General features: G+C 44.2%; 1 protein-coding gene across 10 annotated transcripts in view; it reads right to left on the bottom strand.

The window, feature by feature from the left end:
• The window catches only part of JADE1 (jade family PHD finger 1), a 50,041-nt gene extending 26,927 nt beyond the window's left edge, over positions 1-23,114 (bottom strand). The window contains exons 1-3 of one of the 10 annotated variants that reach the window (XM_064651507.1): positions 20,431-20,448; positions 18,952-19,058; positions 13,628-13,705 (exon numbers count right to left, since the gene is read on the bottom strand). In XM_064651507.1, the coding sequence (XP_064507577.1) occupies positions 13,628-13,705; positions 18,952-19,027 (154 nt within the window). In that variant the 5' untranslated portion in view covers positions 19,028-19,058; positions 20,431-20,448. Of the gene's footprint in view, positions 1-13,627; positions 13,706-14,338; positions 18,910-18,951; positions 20,405-20,430; positions 21,299-21,321; positions 21,450-22,096; positions 22,117-22,703; positions 22,794-22,835 lie in introns of those variants that run through there. The other 9 variants (XM_064651508.1, XM_064651506.1, XM_064651510.1 and 6 more) reach the window with 9 other exon arrangements.
• Between the last annotated feature and the right edge of the window lie 247 nt (positions 23,115-23,361).

Here is a 23,361-nt window from a genome sequence, read left to right as displayed (position 1 = left end):
GAAGATACAAAGATGAGGAATAAAACAACCCTTGCCATATCTGCCATCTCCATTTTTTTACTATGACATCTTACACATCAGAACAAGTGTCTTACTTCTACATCCATGTACACAATGGTTTGGGCACTGGATTAATTAACTGTTCCATATAACATGAAAGGTCAACTCTTGTCACCAAAACTAAAGGATCTCCATTTTAAGTGACTTTTTAAAAGTGCTATAAGAAAGCACACTACATAAAATTTCCACAGGTAAGGGACAACTCAAATGCAGCCAGTCTTCCTCATGATTTATTATAATGAGTATTTTTTCCATGCCAACTAACTTCCTACACTGAATAAGGGAACAAATTGTTTCTTACATAGTTCTTTAATAGCCGCTTCCTTGCACATAAAATTGGTGAATGCACAGTGAAAACACATACTGTTTTCACTAAGTTACTGAAGAGACTGTTGTATTTTTCTGAGCAATGTAGACCAACTGTACATAATATTAGGAGAAAACAGTGGAAGAATTTCTCACAGGACTGAGATTTTACTATGCACTGCAGCCAATAGATGACCTTTGGCAAGGGCTTTACTTCAATAGGGAAAACATTTACTCTGAATAAACAAAGCCCAACTGTAAGCCTTGAATTCATAGATTCAAACTACCACCACTACTTCGACACAAAAGTGTAAGAAATTGAAGAAGCCAACCAAATGATAGTAAAATATCCATCCCATAACAGTATTGAATTTAACTACTTCTGAAATCTCAAAAAAGAGTTTCAATTCTGCTTCCATCAAAGCTAATGGAAAAATATCACTGCTTTCACCAATGCCAAGCCCAGGTCACTGAATTTCTCAAACCTGCTCTCATTAACAAGCAATCCGCCCATTCTGAATACAGCAGTGCAGGAGGAAAATGAAGGATGTTATTTGTCTTTTAAGCATCCTTTTTCTATTTTCATACCTAAGCCAGGCAAGAGACCTCACTGAAAGCAAAAATTCACAGGCAATTAAAACTCCTTCAGTGATCAACGATCTGATTTTTACATGTAAATGCATGAAGTAAGAACCATTCCTGGAATATAACAATCTACTGTGGTCAAAACAAATACAGGATTTAAAACATCTCTTCTGTACTATGAAAGCACATGAATCTGAGTTATTTTAGAAAGATTCCAGACATTTCTCAACAAAACTATCCTCTTGCATTAAGTATCCAAAATTACTATATTCATCTATAGTTTTCTGAATACTAGCCTTTGTTCCAAACTAGATTAGGACCACCAAAACTAGAAGAACAACTAAAGATCAAGACAAGAGTTAAACTCACTTTTAGTAAAATAAAATATAAATTTGAAAAAAGAAAATCATAAGGGAAGCCTGAATCACTGGGATTTGGAAGATATAAAAGTTCCGTAAGATAACATTATATACCTCCATGGGAAGAATGAGTTCCACAGCAGATATAACGAGTTGTTAAGTGAGCTCATACTACCAAAAGCAATATGAGAAACAGTAAATATGAGAAACACACAACTCCAAACCACAAAGCTAAATAAACACATCCAAAACATGCATCACCATCATTGTTAGACATCAGAGACAAAAGGTATCTTATTGAGTGTTACATGATCATTCAAGTTAAGGATGAACACAAAAGCCTAGTTAACATCACTCCAGAAGATACACCAAGCTCATTTGGATTCTTTTACAGTTAGAATCCTTTCAGATGGCCAAGAATTTAGTCATTGAGAACAATGGGAGAGCGATGATACTAATACTATATGCCTCAGTTTTCCCTTTGTATTTATCTACTTAAAGACAAAAAGCAAAAAGAAATCCCAAACCACTTACAACATGTAACTCACAGCAAGGGAAGAGAGCTCTAACACACTACTGGTGCTGCAAAGGCGACTTCTAAGATTCAGGTAGGAATTTTTTCTTTTCCCCAAGGCTACTTTACATTTTACACTGTAAATACAGTGTTTTTATAATATCACCACATTCTGATAATAAAAGAAAGCAATCAAGGAGTGTGCATTCTTTTTCCATATTTATGAAGAACACATGCTTCCCAAAAGGAAATACATAAGCAATTTTAACTGTATCAATTTATTAAATGATCTGTCAAGAATATGTTTTGATTCCAAAAAAGTCCATGAAAACAGAAAATTGCTCAAGACCAATTCAAGCCTTCAGGTAATTCTACCCCACAACTAATATACTGCTCGGCATGGGGCTGGAGGGCTGGGCCCAGAGAGTGGTGGTGAACGGTGCTGCATCCAGTTGGCGGCCGGTCACTAGTGGTGTCCCCCAGGGACCAGTGTTGGGTCCAGTTCTGTTTAATATCCTTACTGATGATTTAGATGAGGGGATTGAGTCCACTATTAGCAAATTTGCAGATGACACTAAGCTGGAGGGGAGTGTCGATCTGCTGGAAGGCAGGAGAGCTCTGCAGAGGGATGTGGACAGACTGGAGAGTTGGGCTGATTCCAATGGGCTGAGGTTCAACAAGGCCAAGTGCCGGGTCCTGCACTTTGGCCACAACAACCCCCTGCAGCGCTACCGGCTCGGCACAGAGTGGCTGGAGAGCAGCCAGGCAGAAAGGGACTTGGGAATTTAGACTGACAGCAAGCTGAACAGGAGCCTGCAGTGTGCCCAGGTGGCCCAGGTGGCCAATGGCATCCTGGCCTGTATCAGGAACAGTGCGGCCAACAGGTGCAGGGAAGTGATTCTTCCCCTGGACTCAGCGCTGGTGAGGTCACAGCTGGAGTAGTGTGTCCAGTTCTGGGCCACTCAGTTCAGGAAGGATATTGAGGTGCTGGAGCAGGTCCAGAGAAGAGCGACAAGGCTGGTGAAGGGACTGGAGCACAAGTGCTATGAGGAGAGGCTGAGGGAGCAGGGGTTGTTTAGCCTGGAGAAGAGGAGGCTCAGGGGAGACCTCCTCACTCTCTACATCTCCCTGAAAGGAGGTCGTAGCCAGGTGGGGGTTGGTCTCTTCTCCCAGGCAGCTCTCAGTAAGAGGGCATGGTCTTAAGCTCTGCCAGGAGAGGTTTAGGTTAGATATTAGTAAGAAATTCTTTACAGAAAGGGTAATGAGGCATTGGAATGGGCTGGCCAGTCAAGTGGTGGATTCTCCATCCCTGGAGGTTTTTCAGATGAGATTGGAGGTGGCACTCAGTCCTATGGTCTAATAACCACAGTGGTAGTGGATCAAGGGTTGGACTTGATGATCTCAAAAGGTCTTTTCCGACCCAAGCTCATTCTATGATTCTATGAGCAAAAAAGGCTCAGCTATTTGGTATCATGCACAAGGCTGTTGTAAAGACACCTGCAGGCACCCAGCTGTGTCCCTGGAGAACTACCTGCTGCCACAGCCTCTGAACGCTTCAAAGCCTCAGATCATTGTAAGCACTTCTCGCACCATAAATACACTCCTGCTACCCAGCACAACAGAGTAAAAGAGCCCTGACATGGATCTAGGTCTGGCTGTCACTTCTGCTTAACACTGTTGTTTCCAGATGCCTTTGCCATTCCAAGACCAATGAGGTGCTGCTGTCAAAAAGATCAGAGGAGAAAACAGAGATGCTCAGTCTCCCCATTTAATGCCTGGCCCACAACTCCTTACAGCAGGGGCTCTTATGGTAACTTAGACATGTTCCCATGTCTAGACCCAAATTCCAGCACAAAGCAAAAAGAAGCAGACTATTCTATGGGCAGTTTCCATTATGTCAGGTACAGAAAGAGCTGGCTGGGCAGAAGTAGTCTTCAGGCCTTATCACAGAGAAAGCAGCATGCAAGTGAACACAACCTGTGATGTCCTTTCATATAGTGAAACTTCCGTTCTCACTTTTCTGTTGTTAGAGGACTTGCTCACCTATCTTTCTTGTCTTTATAGTGTATTATTATACAATAATCTCATTCAAGATCAAAATAGAAGCAGCAACGACCTTTTATCTCTTGTCAACAGCCATGTTACTTAAAATTTAGTGTCATTTGACAACTCCCCAATTGCAGCTGCTGAACAATGCATGGATCCATAATTTCTTCAGTGCTTTACAACAACACAGCACAATTGCTAAGTCTCCGAAACACATAATGAACCGTCCTTGCAGCTCCCTACCACAGCAATTTAATACAAGCTCCCTCCTGTCATTCCTTTCCTCAGTAGCACATGTTTGAGTTTTATCATCTCAAAGAACACACACAAAACCAGGAATAGGCATGTGTCACTCTTCTAACAGTCGAGAAATCCTACACCCCATCTTATTTTTCAGCACAAGACTCAAGTGCCATTCTAGCTGTCCAGCTCAATTCCCATGGTAGTCATGTTTTACCATAACAGTACAGTTTTAACTCAAGTTACTACAGGTTATCAATTTGAGACCTCCCATGTAAGCATTTTTAGATTGATATCATGATGTTGTCAGGCCTTAAAAGTCCAATGGAGCTAGGGGTACTCAATACTAGTGATCTTATAAGAAAAATATGTCTTTCCAAAAACAAATGGTAGAATATGCTGAGTTGGAAGGGACCCACATCAGGACCACCAAGTCCAACTCCTGGCCCTGAGCAGGACACCCCAAGAATCATGTGCCCAACAGTATGGTCCAAATGCTTCTTGAACTCTGTCAGGCTTAGTGCTGTGACTGCTTCCCTGAAAAGCCTGTTCCAGTGCCCAACTATTCTCTGGGTGAAGAACCTTTTCCTGATATCCAACCTAAAACTCCCCTTACTCAGTTTCATGCCATTCCCTTGAGTCCTGTCACTGGTCACAACAGTGAAAAGATCAGTACCTGCTCCTCCACTTCCTCTCATGAGGAAATTGAAGACCACAATGAGATCTCCCCTCAATCTCCTCCAGGCTGAACAGACCAAGTGACCTCAGCTGCTCCTCACAAGGTTTCTCCTCCAGACCCTTCATCATCCTCATGGCCCTCCTTTGGAGGAGCTGTCTAACAGCTTAATATCTTTCTTATGTTGTGGTGCCCAAAACTGCACACAGGACTCAAGGTGAGGCCACCCCAATGCAGAGCAGAGCAGGACAATCACCTCCCTCCACTGGCTGGTGATGCTTTGCCTGATGCCCCCCAGGACACGGTTGGCCCTCCTGGCTTGCCAGGGCACTGCTGACTAATATTCAGCTTGCCATGGATGAGGACCCCCAAGTCTCCTTCCACAGCACTGCTTTCCAGCACCTTGTTCCCCAGTCTATACATACAAACATACAAACCTAGGGTTGCCCCACCCCAGGTGCAGAATCCAGCACTTCCCCTTGTTAAACTTCAAACAGTTGGTGATTGTCCTCTGACTTTTCGAGGTCTCTCTGCAGGGCCTCTCTGTCCTTCAGGGAGTCCACAGCTCCTTCTAATTTAGTGTCGCTGGCAAACGTACTTAGTATTCCTTCAAGTCCTGTGTCCCAGCCATCAATGAAGATGCTGAAGAGAACTGGGCCTAAGATAGAGCCCTGCAGATCCCACATCAGTCACCAGCCCAATGTTACCCCATTCACTGCAACCCTCTGTGCCCAACCCATGAGCCAATTGCTCACCCACTTTGTAACGTAGTTATCCAGCTGCATGCTGGACATTTTGTCCAGAAGGATGCTGTGAGAGACAGTATTAGAAGCTTTGCTGAAGTTCAAAAAGATTACATCTACTGGCTTTCCTAGAGCAAGTGGGTGGATTACCCAGAAATCAGGTTCGACAAGCAGGACTTACCCCTCACGAAGCCATGCTGGCTGTGACCAATGACTGCGTTGTCCTCCAGGTGTTTTTCAATACCTCCCAGAATAATCTTTTCCATGATTTTACCTGGCACTGAAGAGAGACTGATAGGCCTGTAGTTTCTGGAGTCCTTCTTCTCGCTCTCCTTGAAAATCAGGACAATGTTTGCCAGCTTCCATTCAACTGGGACCTCTCTGGATTCCCAAGACCACTCAAAAATCATTGAGAGAGGTTTGGCGATGACATCAGCAGCTCTCAGAGGATTCTGCGATGGATTGTATCACACTCCATAGATTTGTAGGGATCCAGCTGGAGCAGCAGATCCTGCACAGTTTCAGGGTCAACTAGGAGTTGATCATTCTCACAGTCATGGCCCTCCAGCTCAGGGCACTGAGACCCCCTTGGTCCATCATCCGTGTTGAAGACAGAGGCAAAGAAAGTGTTAAACACCTCTGCCTTGTCTCTGTCCCTGTCTGGGAGGTGACCATCCCCATCCTGTAACAGGTCTATGATATTTCTACACTGCCTATTGCTATTAATATATTTGAAAAAACTCTTATTGTCCCCCACATTTTGACAGCTGCAACTCCAGTTGAGCTTTGACCACACAAATTTTCTTCCTACAGCAGTAAGCAGAACCTCTGTATTCTCCATGTCATTTGACCTTGCTTCAACTGGGCATACACTTTCCTTTTTTGCCTTCTATCCAAGAGAAGACTCCTGCTCGGCCAAGTCAGCCTTCTGCCTCGCCTGATTGACATCTGACATTTGGGAATTGCTGTTCTGGTGCCCTTAGGATGTGATGTCAAAAAGTGACCAGCATGGATGGACCCCAACACCTGCAAAAGCATTCTCCCAGAGCACTTTACCTACTAGTTACCTGAGCAGCCTAAAGTCTGCTCTCCTCATGTCCAGAGCTGAAGTTTTACTGGCACTTTTCTTCCTGTCAACTTTTTTTCCTGTCAAATGACGGTGATGATTATGTGGAGTTCCTTCCTCAGATGTGATACCCTATCAGTCCAGATAAGCCTTTCAAATATCTCTTCCAGAGTGCTCAAACAACTTCACCAAAAGCCACCCTGCCCCAATGAGACTAACCTTCAGGTAAGATTTGTCATCACTCTAAATGCCTTTTTCAAAAGCGCAGTAGAGACTGCTAAACTTGCTGCTTTGCCCAAATTCTTAGCACTGTAATGGCATTAAATTTTGTTATTTAATCACCATCCCTCACCTACCAGCCAGTTTAACTGAAAAGCAAAAATGTTCTTCATTCTTTTTCATAAAACACTGCACAGTATTTCAGTATGTAATCACCGCATTTCAGGCCAGCAGCAGCTACAATTCCACAGTAAATGACACACACCCCTAAGGTTACATACTCAGTAACCTTTGTGAAAGCACTCTGGGGTCCATCTGAAACACTACAGGAATCCACTGGGATTCAAAGCCCTTTCTAAATCTAAGATCCCCATCATTCAGTCAGAGCAATGGATATTGGCAAAATTCATTTAACTTTAAAATAACATTTGTTTAGCAATGACAGAATAAGGGTCTGCCTAAATTACAGAGCTCTATTTCATAATCCATAAGTATTAAATCTTTCATTTCTCAGAACTCTGAACCTCTGTACATCTTACAAGTATTTTTCATCTGCAAGCGTCTTCAGTTCTTCTCTCAGACACTCTTCATGTAGGAGTATGATAAATTGATAACCTCTCGAAGAAAAAATGAAGAAGCATTGTGGAAGCAAGTAAAGTGTGAAGAAAATCATGCTCTGAATTCCTTGCTCATGGAAAACGGCAAACAAACTTTGACATCAAGTACCCAGATTTCACCCTATCTCGCTACAGTACAATTGTCCATGAGCTTCAGACATTTCTCAAACACAATCTGTCCAAATGTCCAACCAATTTGTGCAAAAAAGAACAGTTTGAAGCCATAAATGAGAACTAATCAACTGCACAACTTGATCTCACCAGGAAACAAAGCATATGGAATATTCAGCACAAACCACCTTTACAGATTTACAGACCAACCAGGCAAAAAAGTCAGGTCAAACACCAATTAGCAAAGCTTACATGGCTTCAGTATTTAATTGAAGTGAGACCTGGAACCATAAAGAGAAGGTTTAGCAACAGAGGAGCAAGCTGAAATGCAGTGTAACAAAAATTGCTTAAAAACTATCAAAACCCTATCCAGCCACCAGAAAACAGAGGCATAATTGCCTTGAGATGAATCAATTACTAATTTCTTTAATACAGGCTTTGAAGAAGTTACCATGCACATCACAAGGCTTTTATGATGGGCCTGGCTAATATTAATGTCTATTATAATTGCTGTACTACAGTATCTGCAAAGGGACAGAAACTAAAAAGCTGCAAGGTGACAGAAAAAGGAAAGCTTCCAGGAGTCAACACTCTTAAACAGTTCACCAGGCCCCTCTCAATATCATTCCTTTGTATTAAGCCAAAAGTTCAAGATCTAGAGTGCTGCCTGCATCACATTTTTCATTCAATTATATTTCATGGATAAAATGTTCAAAACTGACCTCTAATTTCAGAAAATAAAATCCCTGAGAAAACACCTAGATATCCAGGGACTAAGTGCAGAACTGTTTGGCACAGCTGGCACTGACACCTCTTGCCCAGTGCTTCAAATATGCTATTTTGGCCTCATGTTGAAATGAGGATTTGGAATTCTGATTTTAAGGGGACACAGCCTAACAATTTTCAGTAGTTAGGCTGAAGGACATAAAACTGGGAGCTTGAAGCCTGCACTTAGCTTTTGGGAAAGAACCGAGTCTGAGGGCAAAGAAGTGATGAGAAAAGTAAGGGTGCTGACTTTAAGCTGCAAAGCTTTAAAATACTGCAAATAACACATAACCACCAACAATAAAATAACTTACATAAGTCAGTAAATACATGTATATACTCTAGGACTGCAGTCATGTTGTTAAGCTTTCTTCTCTTCTGTATTTCACCCCTAAATGAAAACCACTCTCTCTTCTTTCATCTCACAAAATGAGAGCACCTTTTTTTTCTTCTGAAGAACTATTATATTTTCAGTATAATGTATTTTTAGTGCTTGCGGTATGAGCTCTGTTTTTCTATCACCTTGTGACTATTAAGGAAACTGTCATAGGTTTACTTGTTCTAAAAATCCAAGCAGGATTTTTTCCTTCCCCTGTCTTGCTGTAAAAGAAAGATGTTAAATGAGGGAGGGGGAAGGGGTAACTGACCCATACAGAAGAACTAACTGGCAGACCTGCATTCCAAGCTGATGGCCTTTCCTAAAACTGCAGGGAGGGGTGATGTGTTTTTTTTCTTCTCTCCCCCGAAAAGGGACACTTCACTTTTGCCTTAACTTAGGCAAGGTGTGTGTGTTGAAAAGATTCCAGGGCCATTTTGGCTCTCGGCCTGGTCATCCGGCTGTTTTCTGGCCTCAGCTTGCCTGCACCCTGCTCTGCCCTCGGCCCGGACTGGCTCAGACTTCATCAGAAAGGTTTGGCCCACCTGCAGAGGAACTTTTTGGGGAGGGGGTCACCCTTTTCTCTCCTCCGCTTCCCTGTTTTGGCAGTGGTTTGTGCCCATCCACGAAGAGGGAAAATCCTGGCCACAGCCAGTCGCAGACAGCTGATCCAACAGTGCCCCCTGCTGACCATGATTAGAATTGCACCAAAGGACAGGAAGTATCGAACTGTTTCCTTTTTGAAGGAGACTTTTGGGTACAGGATTATTGTATAGTTGTGTTTGTGTTCTTTTGTTGTCCTGCCAATACACATATATCCTTTAATAAAGGGCTGTTATTTTTTTTCTTTCTCCATACTTCCTCGATTGGAGCCTCTTAATTTCAGATTTACGATTGCTGAGAGAGAGGAGTTTGGTCTACCTCATAACTCATCCTCCTTAGCAAAACACTTCTGTCTCCTTAAACTGAGACAGAAACTGATTCAGTTCAGTGACCCAATGGAAAACAACACTTTTTTTTAAAGATAAATTCTATTATTAGTAGCATCATTATTATTGTATTACAAATAATCAGGTTCCTGAGTTTAACAGAATAAATAATAGATTTTTTCATACCAAAGTATTTTCCTGGTGGTGCTACTCTACATGTTGGAGTTCACTCCATAAAAGCGCCATGATTTCAGTTACTCAGACCACATTTATCCACTGACACACATGATGAATCTGAGATGTCTGATCAGTCTAGTAAGGCATAGTATGAAAACTCAGCTTCAGAACTGCAGAAAAACAACAGCTGGAGGCCCAACCCTCACCTTGAGAGATAAGGGAGAGCAGTGCTGAGCCCTAAACTCAAAGACTACTGAGTTCAGAATGATGGGAATGCAAAAAGCCCACTGGAGGGTCAAGAGGTACCACTGACTGAAGGGAAGCAGATGTTTGGCAATAGGATTCCAAGTGTTGATTAAAATTTCAACTTTTCAATTAAAAGACATGTGTCTGAAGCTCCCAGAATAGTCAATTTAATTGTTTTCTGTCTCTGGAAATTCCAAGAAGGAAAAATAGCTAGTGAACTTAAAACCTTCAATAGTAAGTGCAAAAACTCATAGAATTTTTCTTTTTCTCTTTTTTAGGGAAAAAAACTTGCTTACCCTTCTAACATTACTGCAAGTACAGTGGATTGGAGATACTACTGGCAGAGTAAGAATACAGAAACGAACAGTAAGAGAACAGTAATTCTACTAAAGGCAAGAAAAGAACCTGTGAAGGTGAATCTGTAAGAGGAGCCCCTTGACATTCAAACATAGTTGCAAGGAACAACTAGTATCTTCTATAACAGGAAAAGTGGAGAGAAAGGGTCTGAATGTCAGTCGTTCTTCTCAAGGAAGCGTGAATGACAAAAAGCCCTGGAGGTACTGACACCACATTCAAAGTTATCTGGGCTTCTGATTAATAACCCTTAATCTGTTTGAATGCGTATAAAGTAATAGAATGAATATGCAGGAACCTGTATCTGAATTTGCCAACTAACTTCAAAAGAGGAAAAAAAACATAATCAAGAAAAAAAAGCGTAATGAAAGGGACGTGGTATATATTTCAAATAATGCTTGAAAATATTTTAAATTTCATTGCCTTTGCCATGCCATTTATTCAACAAAGTTATTTGTAATAAGTAGGCTTTAAAATAGAGACACCCTAGCAGGACACGGGGTTTGCTTTTCTTTTCCGAACTCATTTTCTTAGATCTTGATCTACGGAACAGATTTTGTGGAGAACATATTTCCAAAGTCAACAACTCTATTCTGAATAGTTATATATCAAATGACATTACAAACAAGCGCTATAATCAGCAACAGGTCAGTCAATTGTATCTATTTCAGGACTTCAATTACAAAATTAGCTGCTTCAGATTTTTTTTGGTAAAGCCTGTAACATAAGGTACATGAAGGGATCAAAGAATGAAAAAACGCAGCTAAGGGAGTGGAAATAAAGACTATTATCAATATGAAACACTTTATAAAGCTACTAGGGAATAAAAAAAGGGTGAAGCAAAATTCTAATGGAAGACATCATGTTTGCTGCTACTTGCTTATTTTACAAATAAAAACACACCTTTGTTTTTGGGAAGTATGCATCACCTTTGAGGAAATGCACCAACTTCAATTTTTATAACCCCAAGTAAACTTCTAACCAAGAAAAACAGGTCTATTTTGTTTGAGTTTTTCTTATTCCAAAATTCCCCGACTGCAGGTGGTCCTCCAAAAACAAGCCAAATCCCTCACCTCTAATAGATGTTACTCAATCCTCATTTGGACTAATTCCTAATCAGCTTGCTAGTTCTTACCTTCTCTAATAATTTACTGCTTCATTTCAGCAATAGTTTGCCTAAGATTGTTTTAAGAGGAAGATCTGGCCATACCTGAGCAGACTCCCATGCAGCAAAGACACCCCTAGAAATGCATGTGGGTGAAGCATTCATGTACAGAGCCACAGCACAGCACAGGGCTAAGTTCTCAAAGCAAAGCTTTCAAAAGCACCTGGAAAACCACCTCGACCATTTTCTGTTACATTTCAGACTGAAGTTTTACAAAAGACTTCAGATTTGAAGACATGCACCCAGACAGATCATATTAAAACTAGGAAAATCTCTGACAACAGGCTAAGCTGCACTATTGTCAAGTACAATCTTATTTGGGCAAATAAAACACCGTAGCACATTTCCCAAACTGCCATTTTGTCTCCCCCCCCCCTCCTTTTTTCTGCTTAAATGAAAGATTATCAATCACTGGAATCCAAACACAAGAGAAAGATATACCCCTGTATTGGGTTTCTGTGGCCAGGTTTTGGTAGTGGGGGGGCTACAAGGGTGGCTTCTGTGAGAAGCTGCTGGAAGCCTCCCCCATGTCCAGTAGAGCCAGTGTCAGCCAGCTCCAGGATGGGCTTCCTGCCGCTGGCCAAGGCTGAGTCAATCCAGAATGACAGTAACGCTTCTGAGGTAACATATTTAAGGAGAAAAAAAGTTGTTGTGCAGATGAACACTGCAGCCAGAGAAGAGTGGAGTGAGAATATGTGAACAGCTCTAAAGACACAAAGGTCAGTGGAGAAGGAGGGGGAGGAGATGCTCCGGGCGCAGAAGCTGAGGTTCCCCTGCAGCCCATAGTGAAGGCCATGGTGAGACAGCTCTGCCCCTGCAGCCCATGGAGGATCTCAGGAGTGCAGAGATCCACCAGCAGCCTGTGGAGGAGACCCACACGAGAGCAGGCGGGTATCTGAAGCAGGTTGTGACCCTGTGGGAGGTCCATGCTGGAGCAGGCTCCTAGCAGGAACCTGCTGACCCATGGAGAGGAGTTCGTGCTGGAGCAGGTTTTCCTGATAAGGACTTATGACCCTGTGGGGGACCCACGTTGGAGCAGGCTGTGCCTGAAGTACTGCACCCCGTGGAGTACTTTGCAGCAGTTTGTGCAAAACTGTTGCCTGTGGGATAGACTCATGCCAGAGAGGTTCATGAAGGACCCCACAGGGAGCAGGGAAAGGACTCCTCTCCCTAAGCAACGGGAGAAACAACAACTGACCGCAACCCTAGTTCCCTGTCTCCCTGTGCCACTAGGGAGGAGGAGGTAGAACACAGAAGAAGGGAGAGGTGGGAAAAGGCGTTTTTGAGATTTTACTTCTCACTCTCCTGCTCTGATCCTGTTAGTAATACATTTAATTAATATCCCTACTTTGAGTCTGTTTTGCCCATGATGGTGATTGGTAAGTGATCTCTCCCAGTCCTTATTTCAACTCATGAACCCTTCGTTATGTCTTGTCTCCTCTGTCCAGTTGCAGAGGGGAGCAAGAATGAGTTTAGTGGATACCTGGCATCCAGCCAGGGTCAACCCACTACAACCACACAGAGCTCAGTCTTATTTATATCAGTACAGAAACAGTTAAAAAACAGAAATACATTCTGTATCCAAATTACTGATTTACTGAATTCAAATTCTTGAAAGTTGTTCCTCAAAGATAATCTTCAAATGAAGTAAGGAACACTTTCATGTTCCATCAATCTTTTCTGCTTAAGCTTGAAGCACTATTCCACTGTATAGGAGAGTATGAGAACACTGAAGCAAATTTAAAATCCTTATGCAAAATTCCATGGACAATGTCAGCAGATGTCTCCATGCTTGTTCCGTCCTTGCAATGATAAATTATGCTACTTGCAAAGACCTTTAAAGATGACCACTGACTTCTCCTCTTATCAACTAAAACTATATAATTCAATGGGAGGATCCTGAATCTACTGTCCATCTGTGCTCAGAATAACTGAGTTCAAAACTAGATCCTTACCATATACATTTCTACCAGTTCAACAAATATGCAAAATGCCTCTGGCACATAAAACACTGCATTAAAACATGTTTTCAAACTCATAACTTCCTGCACTCTACAACAAAGGAGCACTTACTGCCATCGTCATCAGAGTCCTCGCTGCTGCTAGGAAGCCGATGTCGTTTCATGATCTCCTTGGAAAACAGCAGGGAGCCTATGAAGCAATGAGACAGCACTTAACCCAAGGTAATAACACACCATCATCAATTGTGTTTCTGATGGAATGTGAGGATTTACACAAAGGAAAACAAACAACTTTAAGCAGCAGTTGAAATATGAACAGTGAATCTCTCAAGGATGCTTAATTCAGTAGTCATTATATGAGCAGGTGAACAACACTGGAGAGTATCAGTGACAACCCCACCAATCCTTTCACCCCACAACAAAAGCTTATTTTGTCCTGAGAGGTCTTACAATCACTGATAATCTACAGTTAATGTGGTAAACTTCCTCTGCCCATTCTGACATTAGATTTGCAACAGAATAACACTTTTACTGCTTGTGTAAATATTTACTTTGGCTAATATGTTTTTAGAACCATTTTATGCCTGTTTAAAATGCCAGATTTACAATATCTGAGATTAAAGCCATCCACTTATACAGAAAAAATTAAACATAGCAGTAGCAAGCCCAGTTTTCCCAGATTAGCTAAACATGCATCATCTATGCCCTGGAAAGCACCACCCTCTAATGTGCACGCACATTTCTAGCGTCATTCCTAACACTAACTGTTCTTTGTGAATAAGACTGATTATTCAGAAGTTCTTCCAAACCATCAGATTTCTACCCATATTGAGTTCAACTGCACACAAGCCAGTGATGTACAGGGAAAAAATTCCCAATCTTTTTAACTGCTATTCTCAGGATGCTGGTACTTTCGTGTGTATTTTCTCTGGAAGAAAACCAAATCCAGAAAAATCAAGGAAGCTGTAAATAGCTAGTCAATATTGTAAAGAGCTATTAAAAAGTATAAGTTGAAGAACAGAAAAAACACGACAAGTGCAGAAAGGCATATCCACCATAAGTTAAACTGACAAGGACTCTACATGCACATCAAAACCCTTAAGTCTTTGCTTACCACGTATCAATCGAGATATCAACAAGGTTTGGGCATTCTGCTACGCCTCTGGGGTACAGATTTAGAGATCAGATGCCAAAATATTTTTTTGCTTCTAAGTAGGTGTAGAAAATCTAACCTTCTTATTTTCACATGCATTTGGATTTCCTCAGAACCTCTCAACAAAACTCTTTTCATTGACCCTTCAGTATAAGAATTAACTGCTTCAACTTTGTTCACTGACAATATGGCTCATTGTAGGAAACTCAATAATACTTTTATGAAACTATTTTACACATTCTTATAAGACTAATCCCCAAAATAAGGAAACCCAAAAAGCCTAACGAAAGCCTGACACTATTTCCAAAAGAGCACAAAAATATCTGCTCTTCTTAAAAGAAATTAGTATTTTTGAGGGAATTCATTTTAGCAAATCACAAGCAGCTGAACCTGAGATTCTAGTTTACACTTCCAGTGAATTTGATATAGTTCTAAGAGCCCAAGCATTGCAGGATTGCCTCCTTTTTCATATTATACCTGCAAAAAAAGTTAGGGGGAAGTCTCCCTCCCACAGAGTGGCTTTTCAGAGTGGGATTTAATACCTCTGTCTTTGAAACATGTAACAGTTTTCAGCTGCAAACTTTGTTCACTAAAGAGAAACAGAATGGTTCACCTTACCAAGACCTTTTGTCACCATTTCATAGAGTAAAAGTTGACATACAATGTCTGATGCCAGGGAATAAAGAATCATAAATGACAGCCTCTTACAGTGGTAGAAGAATTCTCTCAAAAGGACTGCTTTGAAGCAGGCCAAAACTTTGTGTGTATGGCAGATGGAAATGCTGCAAGTGAATACACACACAGATCAGTCTGGACCATCAAAATCTTCTGAATACAGATCTCATATAAATGCAGGAGATTCAGAGCCAGTCAATTACTGTATCAGTTCTGATACAGTCAGTTATTAAGACAGAAAGTCAAGATTCAGATCCAAAACAAGCTAAGATAGAAAATCAATTAACTGTTATGAGGACAAAACTAGGGGGATAACTATCTATTCTGTAAGGTACTTTTTCTATTAGTTCACTTATTATTAATAGCAATGTAAAAGAAGACACTCACTACCAATGAAAACATCCCATAAACAAAGCAAAGAAGATATGGAACAAAATGAAAAATTGCTCTATCTCAGAAACCTAATTTGTATATTTCTGGTCCAATTCCTCACTTCCTGGTTCATTCCTATAGAGTCTGAAAAGATGCACCATAAAGCAATATAACAGAGTGTATGTACACTGAGACACACTTGTGAACTTGCGATGAACAAGAAAATTCTAAATTCTGCTCTTCCACATCTTCCTGGGTTAGTGCATTTTGAGTTGATCTTCTCCTAGCCACACTTTCTGCAAATTCAAAAAAATTACAAGAGATGGAGGCTTCTTCTTCCTATCACAGTCTTTAAAAAACAAACTACACATCTCTTTGCTGTTTCAAGGAGAGAGTGGTATTCACACCTCCGAATTCAAGCACTCTCCAGTTTTTCAGGAAATAAGCCAGAACAGAACCCACTTTCCTGGAGTACAGAGTACTAGATAAGGTAGCTAATTTTCTTGTCCACTCTAGTCAGGTTTCTGAAATTGGTCATGCTGAAAAGCCTGTGTTCTCAATAGTAACATTAAAAGAAATATGTCATTTGATGAAGCTCCTGTGAGATTGCTTTATGTGTGCATGTGAAAAAAATCAAAACACAGAGATCTCATTTTCCCATCTTTGATCCTAACCTGAGTTTACAGGGAGCTAAATCACAGATGAAAAAGAATCATTTGGCTTCTTAGAGCAAGACTCAAATCTAATAAATTAGCCACCTAGAATTTTTGTCATTAGAAGTAATAAAACACCATTTTTTCAACTTCTAAAATAATTTTAAACTGCTCTCATCAGATGTTCATATCCATAGTTCAGAACACAGGTTCAAGAGACAGCACTGGAACAGCTAATAAAACCACACAGATTTAAATGCTGCTGCTTTTAAGGGTATCACAGTGTCTCTGCCCCAAAGACTATTGGTTTCTATCAGGTTGTTGGTGAGTCAAAGTCACACAAGAATTGCATTAAAAATATACATAGATTATGGATAGCGACGGTGGGATGCAGACAGAGGGTGCAGGCTTTTCCTATTTAAGTAGAGACCTCCACTGTGATCACAATGCCTAAAAGCAAAGAGAGTTCACGTGCAAGCATAAAAAGGGTAAAACATTTAAGCCCAGCTTTAAGATTCATACCAAGAGTAAGTAAAAACTAGGCACCCAGCCTGCAACACTTGGAGGACAGGAAGAGACCATGCAGGTTACTAAGCTCAATTCCCAACTGCATGCAACCACGTAATTGCTATCTAGCACAGAAGTTTCCACAAAACATTCATTGCACCCACACATGCCACAGGGTAACTTGCCAACCCCCTTCGAAAAAGAAACACTCCTCTAAAACAAGGAAGTAGACAATCAAGCAGTGCCCTTGAATCTTGGATCTTCTATCAAATGTTTCTACAGTTGTTTTTCCCAAATTCTTACACCACTCCCAAAAGGGCATTTGCCCACACACTGTTCAGCTGAAGAGAAAGCCCAACACTAGGAAAGCTACCACAGAGTTCAGCAACCCTAAGGTGACAAAAGCTGCATTAACAAGCCAAACATTCTACGAGTTTTCAGTGAAACCTGTTAAGTCTTAAAAACTCAGATTTAAAAATGTAGGTAAACTTTCAGTTTCATTTCCTTGAAAGATGATTGTTTCTTTGCGTTAAAATCATCCTTTCAGAACCCAAACAGACCAACACATAGCATGCTGATAGTGTTTTCTCCTGAGGACTCTACTATAACATTTACCCATTTACTGGGGAGGGGAAGCCAAAAGACTCAGAGTAATGCCAGCCTTAACCAAACACAGCTTTTGAGAAACAGCCATGACTCTGCTGGCAATGTTACTCCAATTCCAAGGGCAGACAAAGCATGTAAAAGCACTTCATGCAATCACACCACCGCGATAAATGGCATAGAAGGGACTGAGATTGTGACTCTTTTACAGAGACACATCACCAGTGGCTTTTTGTCCTTTTGCATCATGCTTGCTCTGGAAGTTATGCTCTGGATTTTACTCATTGATTAGGTACCAACTTTAAACATACAAATGCAACTCTGGACTCCAAAGACACAATTGCTCAGACTGTTTTTAAAGGTAAGATTACACTGCCTGAAACTGGCTACTGTATTTTGGAGTCAGCAGTAGGCCTTTTTCAAAATACTTGTAAAACGCTATGTAAATGAAATGACTAGATGATAATCCAATATAATCAAAGGCCACAAAACAGCACCCGAATTTACATATCTATGTGGAGGTGAGAAACAGGCATCTAAGTCTATACAATTTATTACATACAGGTAGTAACACAGACTTTTCTGACCACTTCCCAATATTTGATGGCAGATGCAGTGCAATGGGTTAGACTCAGCACTACGACACAGTACAGCAAATTCATTATATTTAGTAGTATGCATTACCCTGCTAGTCCATTCTTAACTCTGCAAGAGATAGAATTATCAACAAAACCCAAAGACCCCACTGGACAGCAATGCCAAGACCCTTCCTTTTTTCTCCACAGTGAAGTCCCAGGAGTTGTACAGATAAGAGTGAAAAACATCCAAGCCCTTTTTCCTAGCTTCCTCAGAGCAGAAATCCATACACTACCCCATAAAATTGGCACGGCAGAACGCGCACATGTACATTCACAAGCCACACATCACATAGTTAGGAACTATGTACACACCACGCATTTAGGAACACCACATAGTTTTTCATTCAGTTTGACCCCAAGTAGAGTGAAGATCAAAGAGAAAGATGTAAAGTGTGTCAGTCTTTGTTATGCAAATAGCTAAACAGAATGAGATTGTAAAAAATAATTACACATGAAAAAATCTACACCCTCAGGTCAAAGGTTTTACATAGCACAATTCTTACTAATGTATTTTCAAGGGTTGTATAAACCTCCAGGTAAAAAGAGTGTATCATTCAAACTCTGACAGACAATTAACTGTAACCGTGTTAACGGGTGCCACAACAACAAACTGCACTGAACAGCTGCAGAGACAGAATGGGAAGAAAGCAGAATTATGACAGATGTACACCCTGAAGACAAACTGAAAACTGGCTTTTCCTGAAAGTAACCCAGTAACTGCAATGAAATGAAGACCTAATTATCTATAGTAGACAAGAAATCACTTCAAAACACTTATTGTACAAACGGAAGTAAAGTGTGACATAGCTTAACAAAATGGATAGTAGATTAAGACCTTTGGCCTCTATTACTGCACTTCTTTTAAATAGTTTATTTAAGACACCATCCTGGTCTTCAGTGGCACCTGACATTGCAAAAAGCTTTCTAGCTTCTATCCCAGACCTGAAACAAAAAAAAAGGAACTGCATCAGAAGTTATACTACTAAAATCCACTTAAAACTTTAAAATTCTTCTTTACCATCCATCAAGCTTTGATAGCAACACTTTATAGTCACAAAGATACATGAAGAGTTCTTAAATTAAGTACTACAGTATTATGGAGCACAAAACAGTATGGTCCAAGGACAAGAGTGTTCTCCAAAAGGAATATTTCTACTGACTTCAGTACACATTCAAAATTTCACAAAGAAAGGGAGAAGCGCAATCTGGACATATCAGCCCAACACTTCTGAGGAATCCTCATGCTCATTTATGCACCTTTGCAAGTCAGGTCATAATGTTACCTTACTACCCAGGCAGTGGCAGCAAATTATTCCCAAACTGTGGTGGTGAAACCGACTACCCAAAATCTTGAGCAAAGACCAACTGGGCTCCATGAATTAATGCAACCCAACCTATACCCACTGCAGTTCATCTCTTCCATCTAGCAAAAGGGGTCAACTTGATCAGCTACAGCTGAAAACAGGAATGTGAAGCAGCAGTACTAACCACACAGAGAAAACATTTGAGGAAAGACTGAAGGTTTTTTTTTCCAATAGTCTGTCAATCAGGAATGAAACCAGAGAAGCTGGAAGGGAAATCCACAGCTGTGAGGGGAAAGGGGAGTCTATTGTTATGATTTTATTTTAAGCGTATATATCAAACATAGCTCAAAAGGAGGGATGAAGTGGTATTTGAAGCCAGAGGGAAAATCCTGACACTAAAACGTACAATCCTTGCTGTTTCAAAAATATTCCACTGGGTGTGAGAAACCTGTAGAAACAGAATCATAACAAGCATATTTTGGCCTAACTTTTATGAAGGTTTTAGGTTTGCAAGTGTGGGCAGCTTTTGACTTAGTTAAAAGACAGGGCCTGCTTAAAAAGGAAATTATTCCAAGTGACAGCTAAATCTTACTCTAAAAATGTGGCTAGTATAAAAGCATCTTCAGCCTTTTACGTTAAAATGTCCACTAAAACGTGTTGCTAAATGCTACCGTAATTTCTAATACTCCCTCACAGCTACCCAAGGAGAGACAATCTATTTTTAACGCCTGCGTACGGCCACTCAGACCAGGTCACACATGCCCGCTTTTACTGGACGACTGACAGGTCTCAGGATCCCCTGGATCTCACCTGTGGGTGAATCTAATAAACCTTCTCGAAATAAAGCAGGCAGCTGAAGAGCACGAAAGACAGGGAGAAAGTTGGCCGGCAGCAGGGACTGCTCACAGGTGCGCGGAGCCGCACAAGTGGCTGCGGGCTCGCGGCCGCCTCTCCAGGGGGTGGGAAACGAGGTTTCGGGAGTCAATTCAAAAGCGGCGCCTCATGCTCACCCCGCTCGCCGGCCCTAGCTCGAGCGGGTGCCCCTCAGGGCGGCTCTCCTCTTCCTCCTCCTCCTCCCGCAGCGATGCCATCTCAACTGCCACCCCGGCGCGCGGTGATTGTCCGCACTGCGCCCGCCGAGGGTTCGCGGTAGCACCGCCGGGGCACGGCCGGCGCCCAGGAGAGGAGACGGAGCCGCCCCCTGGCCCGGGTGCCGCCAGGCTACACCTCCCCCACTGGGGTGTTACCCTCTTGGCCAGCGGCCCGGCCTCGGCTTCCATATGAAACGGCCCGGCTCGCCTCCTCCTTATTCTCCTCCCTCCCGGTTCCCGTTCCCGCTCCTCCCTGACTTCGGCCGCACCAATCCGCTCGGCCCCGGCTGCAAATCAAACTTGGTGCCCCCGGCGCCGCTGCCTCTCCCTAAAACCCTGTCACTGACGACAACGGCCACGGCATCTTCCCCGCCCGCCCCCGTCGCTACGCTGCGATGGAGGGGGGGACGCGACGGCGGATCGAGCGGCAGCTCGAAGGAGACTTGAGCTCATTTTCTGTGTCTGTCTCTCCTCCCACTCCCAGACAGTTCTGGAAACTGTGTTATCACCTCTTGTGACAGGAAACCAACCAACAAGCGGTGCAAACAAACAAACACCCTTCGCCTCCACCCTCCCCAAAATCATCAGCATCCCACCGCCTATCAGGAACGAACGGGCGGGCGCGAACTGCAAGGGAGAAGCAAAACAAAACAAAACAGAAAAACAAAACCCCCAAACAAACAAAAACGATCCCAAAATTCTATTCTAAGCAGGCGACTACCCGAACCCAGGGACGGGCAGGATGGCAGCAGCAGCAGGGCGGCTTTGTCTAACTGAAGCAAGTGGAATGGTGGCTGGACCCGCACTCACCTCCCCGGGGAGGCCGGGCCGGCCCGTTACACAGAGATGCCGCAGCCCGGACCCGTCCCGCTTGCCAGGCACCGAGGAAGAGCCAAATCGCGGCGCTGCCCTGACCGCCGCCCACGCAACTTCGGGTGCGCGCCACCGCTCCCCGCGCTCCTTCTCCTGTGATATTACGTTCGCGCCCCGACACTGCCGGCAGCGTTTCCGCTCCCGCGCCTACAAGCTCCAGCCCGGCCACGCGGATTAGCCCCGGCGTTCTGTCCCAGGCACGGCCCGAGCGGCAGGAGGGGGCCGGTCCCCTCCGCGCCCTGCCGAAGTTAGCACCGCGCCCCCCCCGCCCCGCTCCCGATTCACGTCCCGAACCCGGGGCGGGAGTCGGGCGCTGCCGGGCCACCGTGCACCTGCCGGCTGCTGCCCCGATGCCGGCCGCCCCGCGCCCCTGCGAGCCTGGGGAGCGCCGCACGACTTTCCGCGCCTTTTCCCACTCTCAAACACGTGCACTTAGGGCCTCGGGCAAGTTGTTCTCCAGCTGGAGACACCACGCGCCCGCCGCGGGGGGATCGGGGCACGTCTGACAGTCCGGCGGTCCGCGTCTCCAGCAGAGGCCCATCCTGCCCATCGAGTAGGCGGCTAAACCGGCTGCGACTCTCTCGCTCCGAAAGGCAACTCTTGTCTAATTTCACCGATGAGCAGTTTTTATGCTTTCCAAGCATATTTTCTTCTATAAGCCAAAGCCAAGTGCTCCGGGGGGGGAGGGACGGGAAACATCAGTGTAACTTACAAAGCTGCTTCTGCAGACAAACACCTCCTCCCCCATGTACACGCTCCCCGCCCGCGGCGAAAGGCGATGGGGGGGGTGGACATGTGGGTGACACAGTGACAGACAGTGGCCATGGCTTCCCCCGCCCCCTTCCTACTCATCTGTATCTGAGCAGGACCTGAGCTCTGCCACTGCCATCTGGATACCAAGTTGCTCCAACGCTTCCTACTTTCCGCGGCGGATGATGCCCGGCGCTGCCCCCCCCCCCCCTCCCCCCCCGCGGCATAGCCTGCAGCGATGCCCGGGGCGCGGGGCTGGCGGCGCAGAACGGCAGGGCATGGCACAGCAATGCACGGCATAGCATGGCAGGCACGGCACGCCCGCAGATCACTTGGCCGCTGCACCTGGGAAGCTGCGCTGTCCTCACTTTGCCCGCAGCGGAACAAAAAGGCGGCCGCCGCTGCCCGGCACTGGCCCGCCGCGCCGAGCGGCAGCGCAGCCTTCCCTCCCGCCTTCGCTCGCCCCAGCCCCGCACAAGTTGCTTCTGGGATAGCTGAACCACAACTCGGCCGCCTCCCCTCGCCCCGTACCGAATCGCACGGCTTTTGGCGCCATGTTAATGACGTACTATCTTATTTCCACTAGGCAGCGACCTTCGGCACGAAACTGCTCTCCCGCCGCCTCCGGAGCGACAAAAACCCCCATCAAATATGGCTGTGCTGGCGGCTCCCCCGGCTGGCGCGGCGGAGGGCTCGGTTACCTGCTGGCGGCGGCGCGGCGGCGAGGGCGGGCGGCGCGGCCGGGCTCCCCCTGCGCGGAGGGCTCGGGGCCGCCGCATGAGTTTGGCGCGGCGTCGGGGAGAGGGCGCGGAGAGCGGCTCCCTCGGCCACACGCGCACACAAACACACGCACACAAAATACACGCACAGAGTCCCTCTGACTGACGTTTGTACTTGTTATGGAGGAAGGACTCCGTGAATCAAACTCGTTTCTGGGTCACTGCTGCCACAGGGGGGAGCTGCTTTAATCCCATGCCAAAACTGGAAGGCGAGGGAAGGGGGGGAAATAAAATAATAATAATGCAGCGCCGCGGTGGGGAAGCGGCGGCGGCCCCGGGGGAGCCGCCGTCGTTAACTCTTGGCGGTCCCGAGTGCACAGCTCCCGCCGCTCGTCGCTCCCCAAGCTCGGGGGTGCGCAGCCGCCCGACTCCGGCCGCCTCCTCGCTTGTATTCGAGCGGGCTCGGAAATGCAGCTGGGATGCAACGTTGCTCGACTGGCAGCTGGGA

Source organism: Pseudopipra pipra, chromosome 4 (genome assembly GCF_036250125.1).
Source record: "Pseudopipra pipra isolate bDixPip1 chromosome 4, bDixPip1.hap1, whole genome shotgun sequence".
In the NCBI taxonomy this organism is placed as follows: domain Eukaryota; kingdom Metazoa; phylum Chordata; class Aves; order Passeriformes; family Pipridae; genus Pseudopipra; species Pseudopipra pipra.
This window is presented reverse-complemented; position numbering and strand designations above follow the sequence as displayed.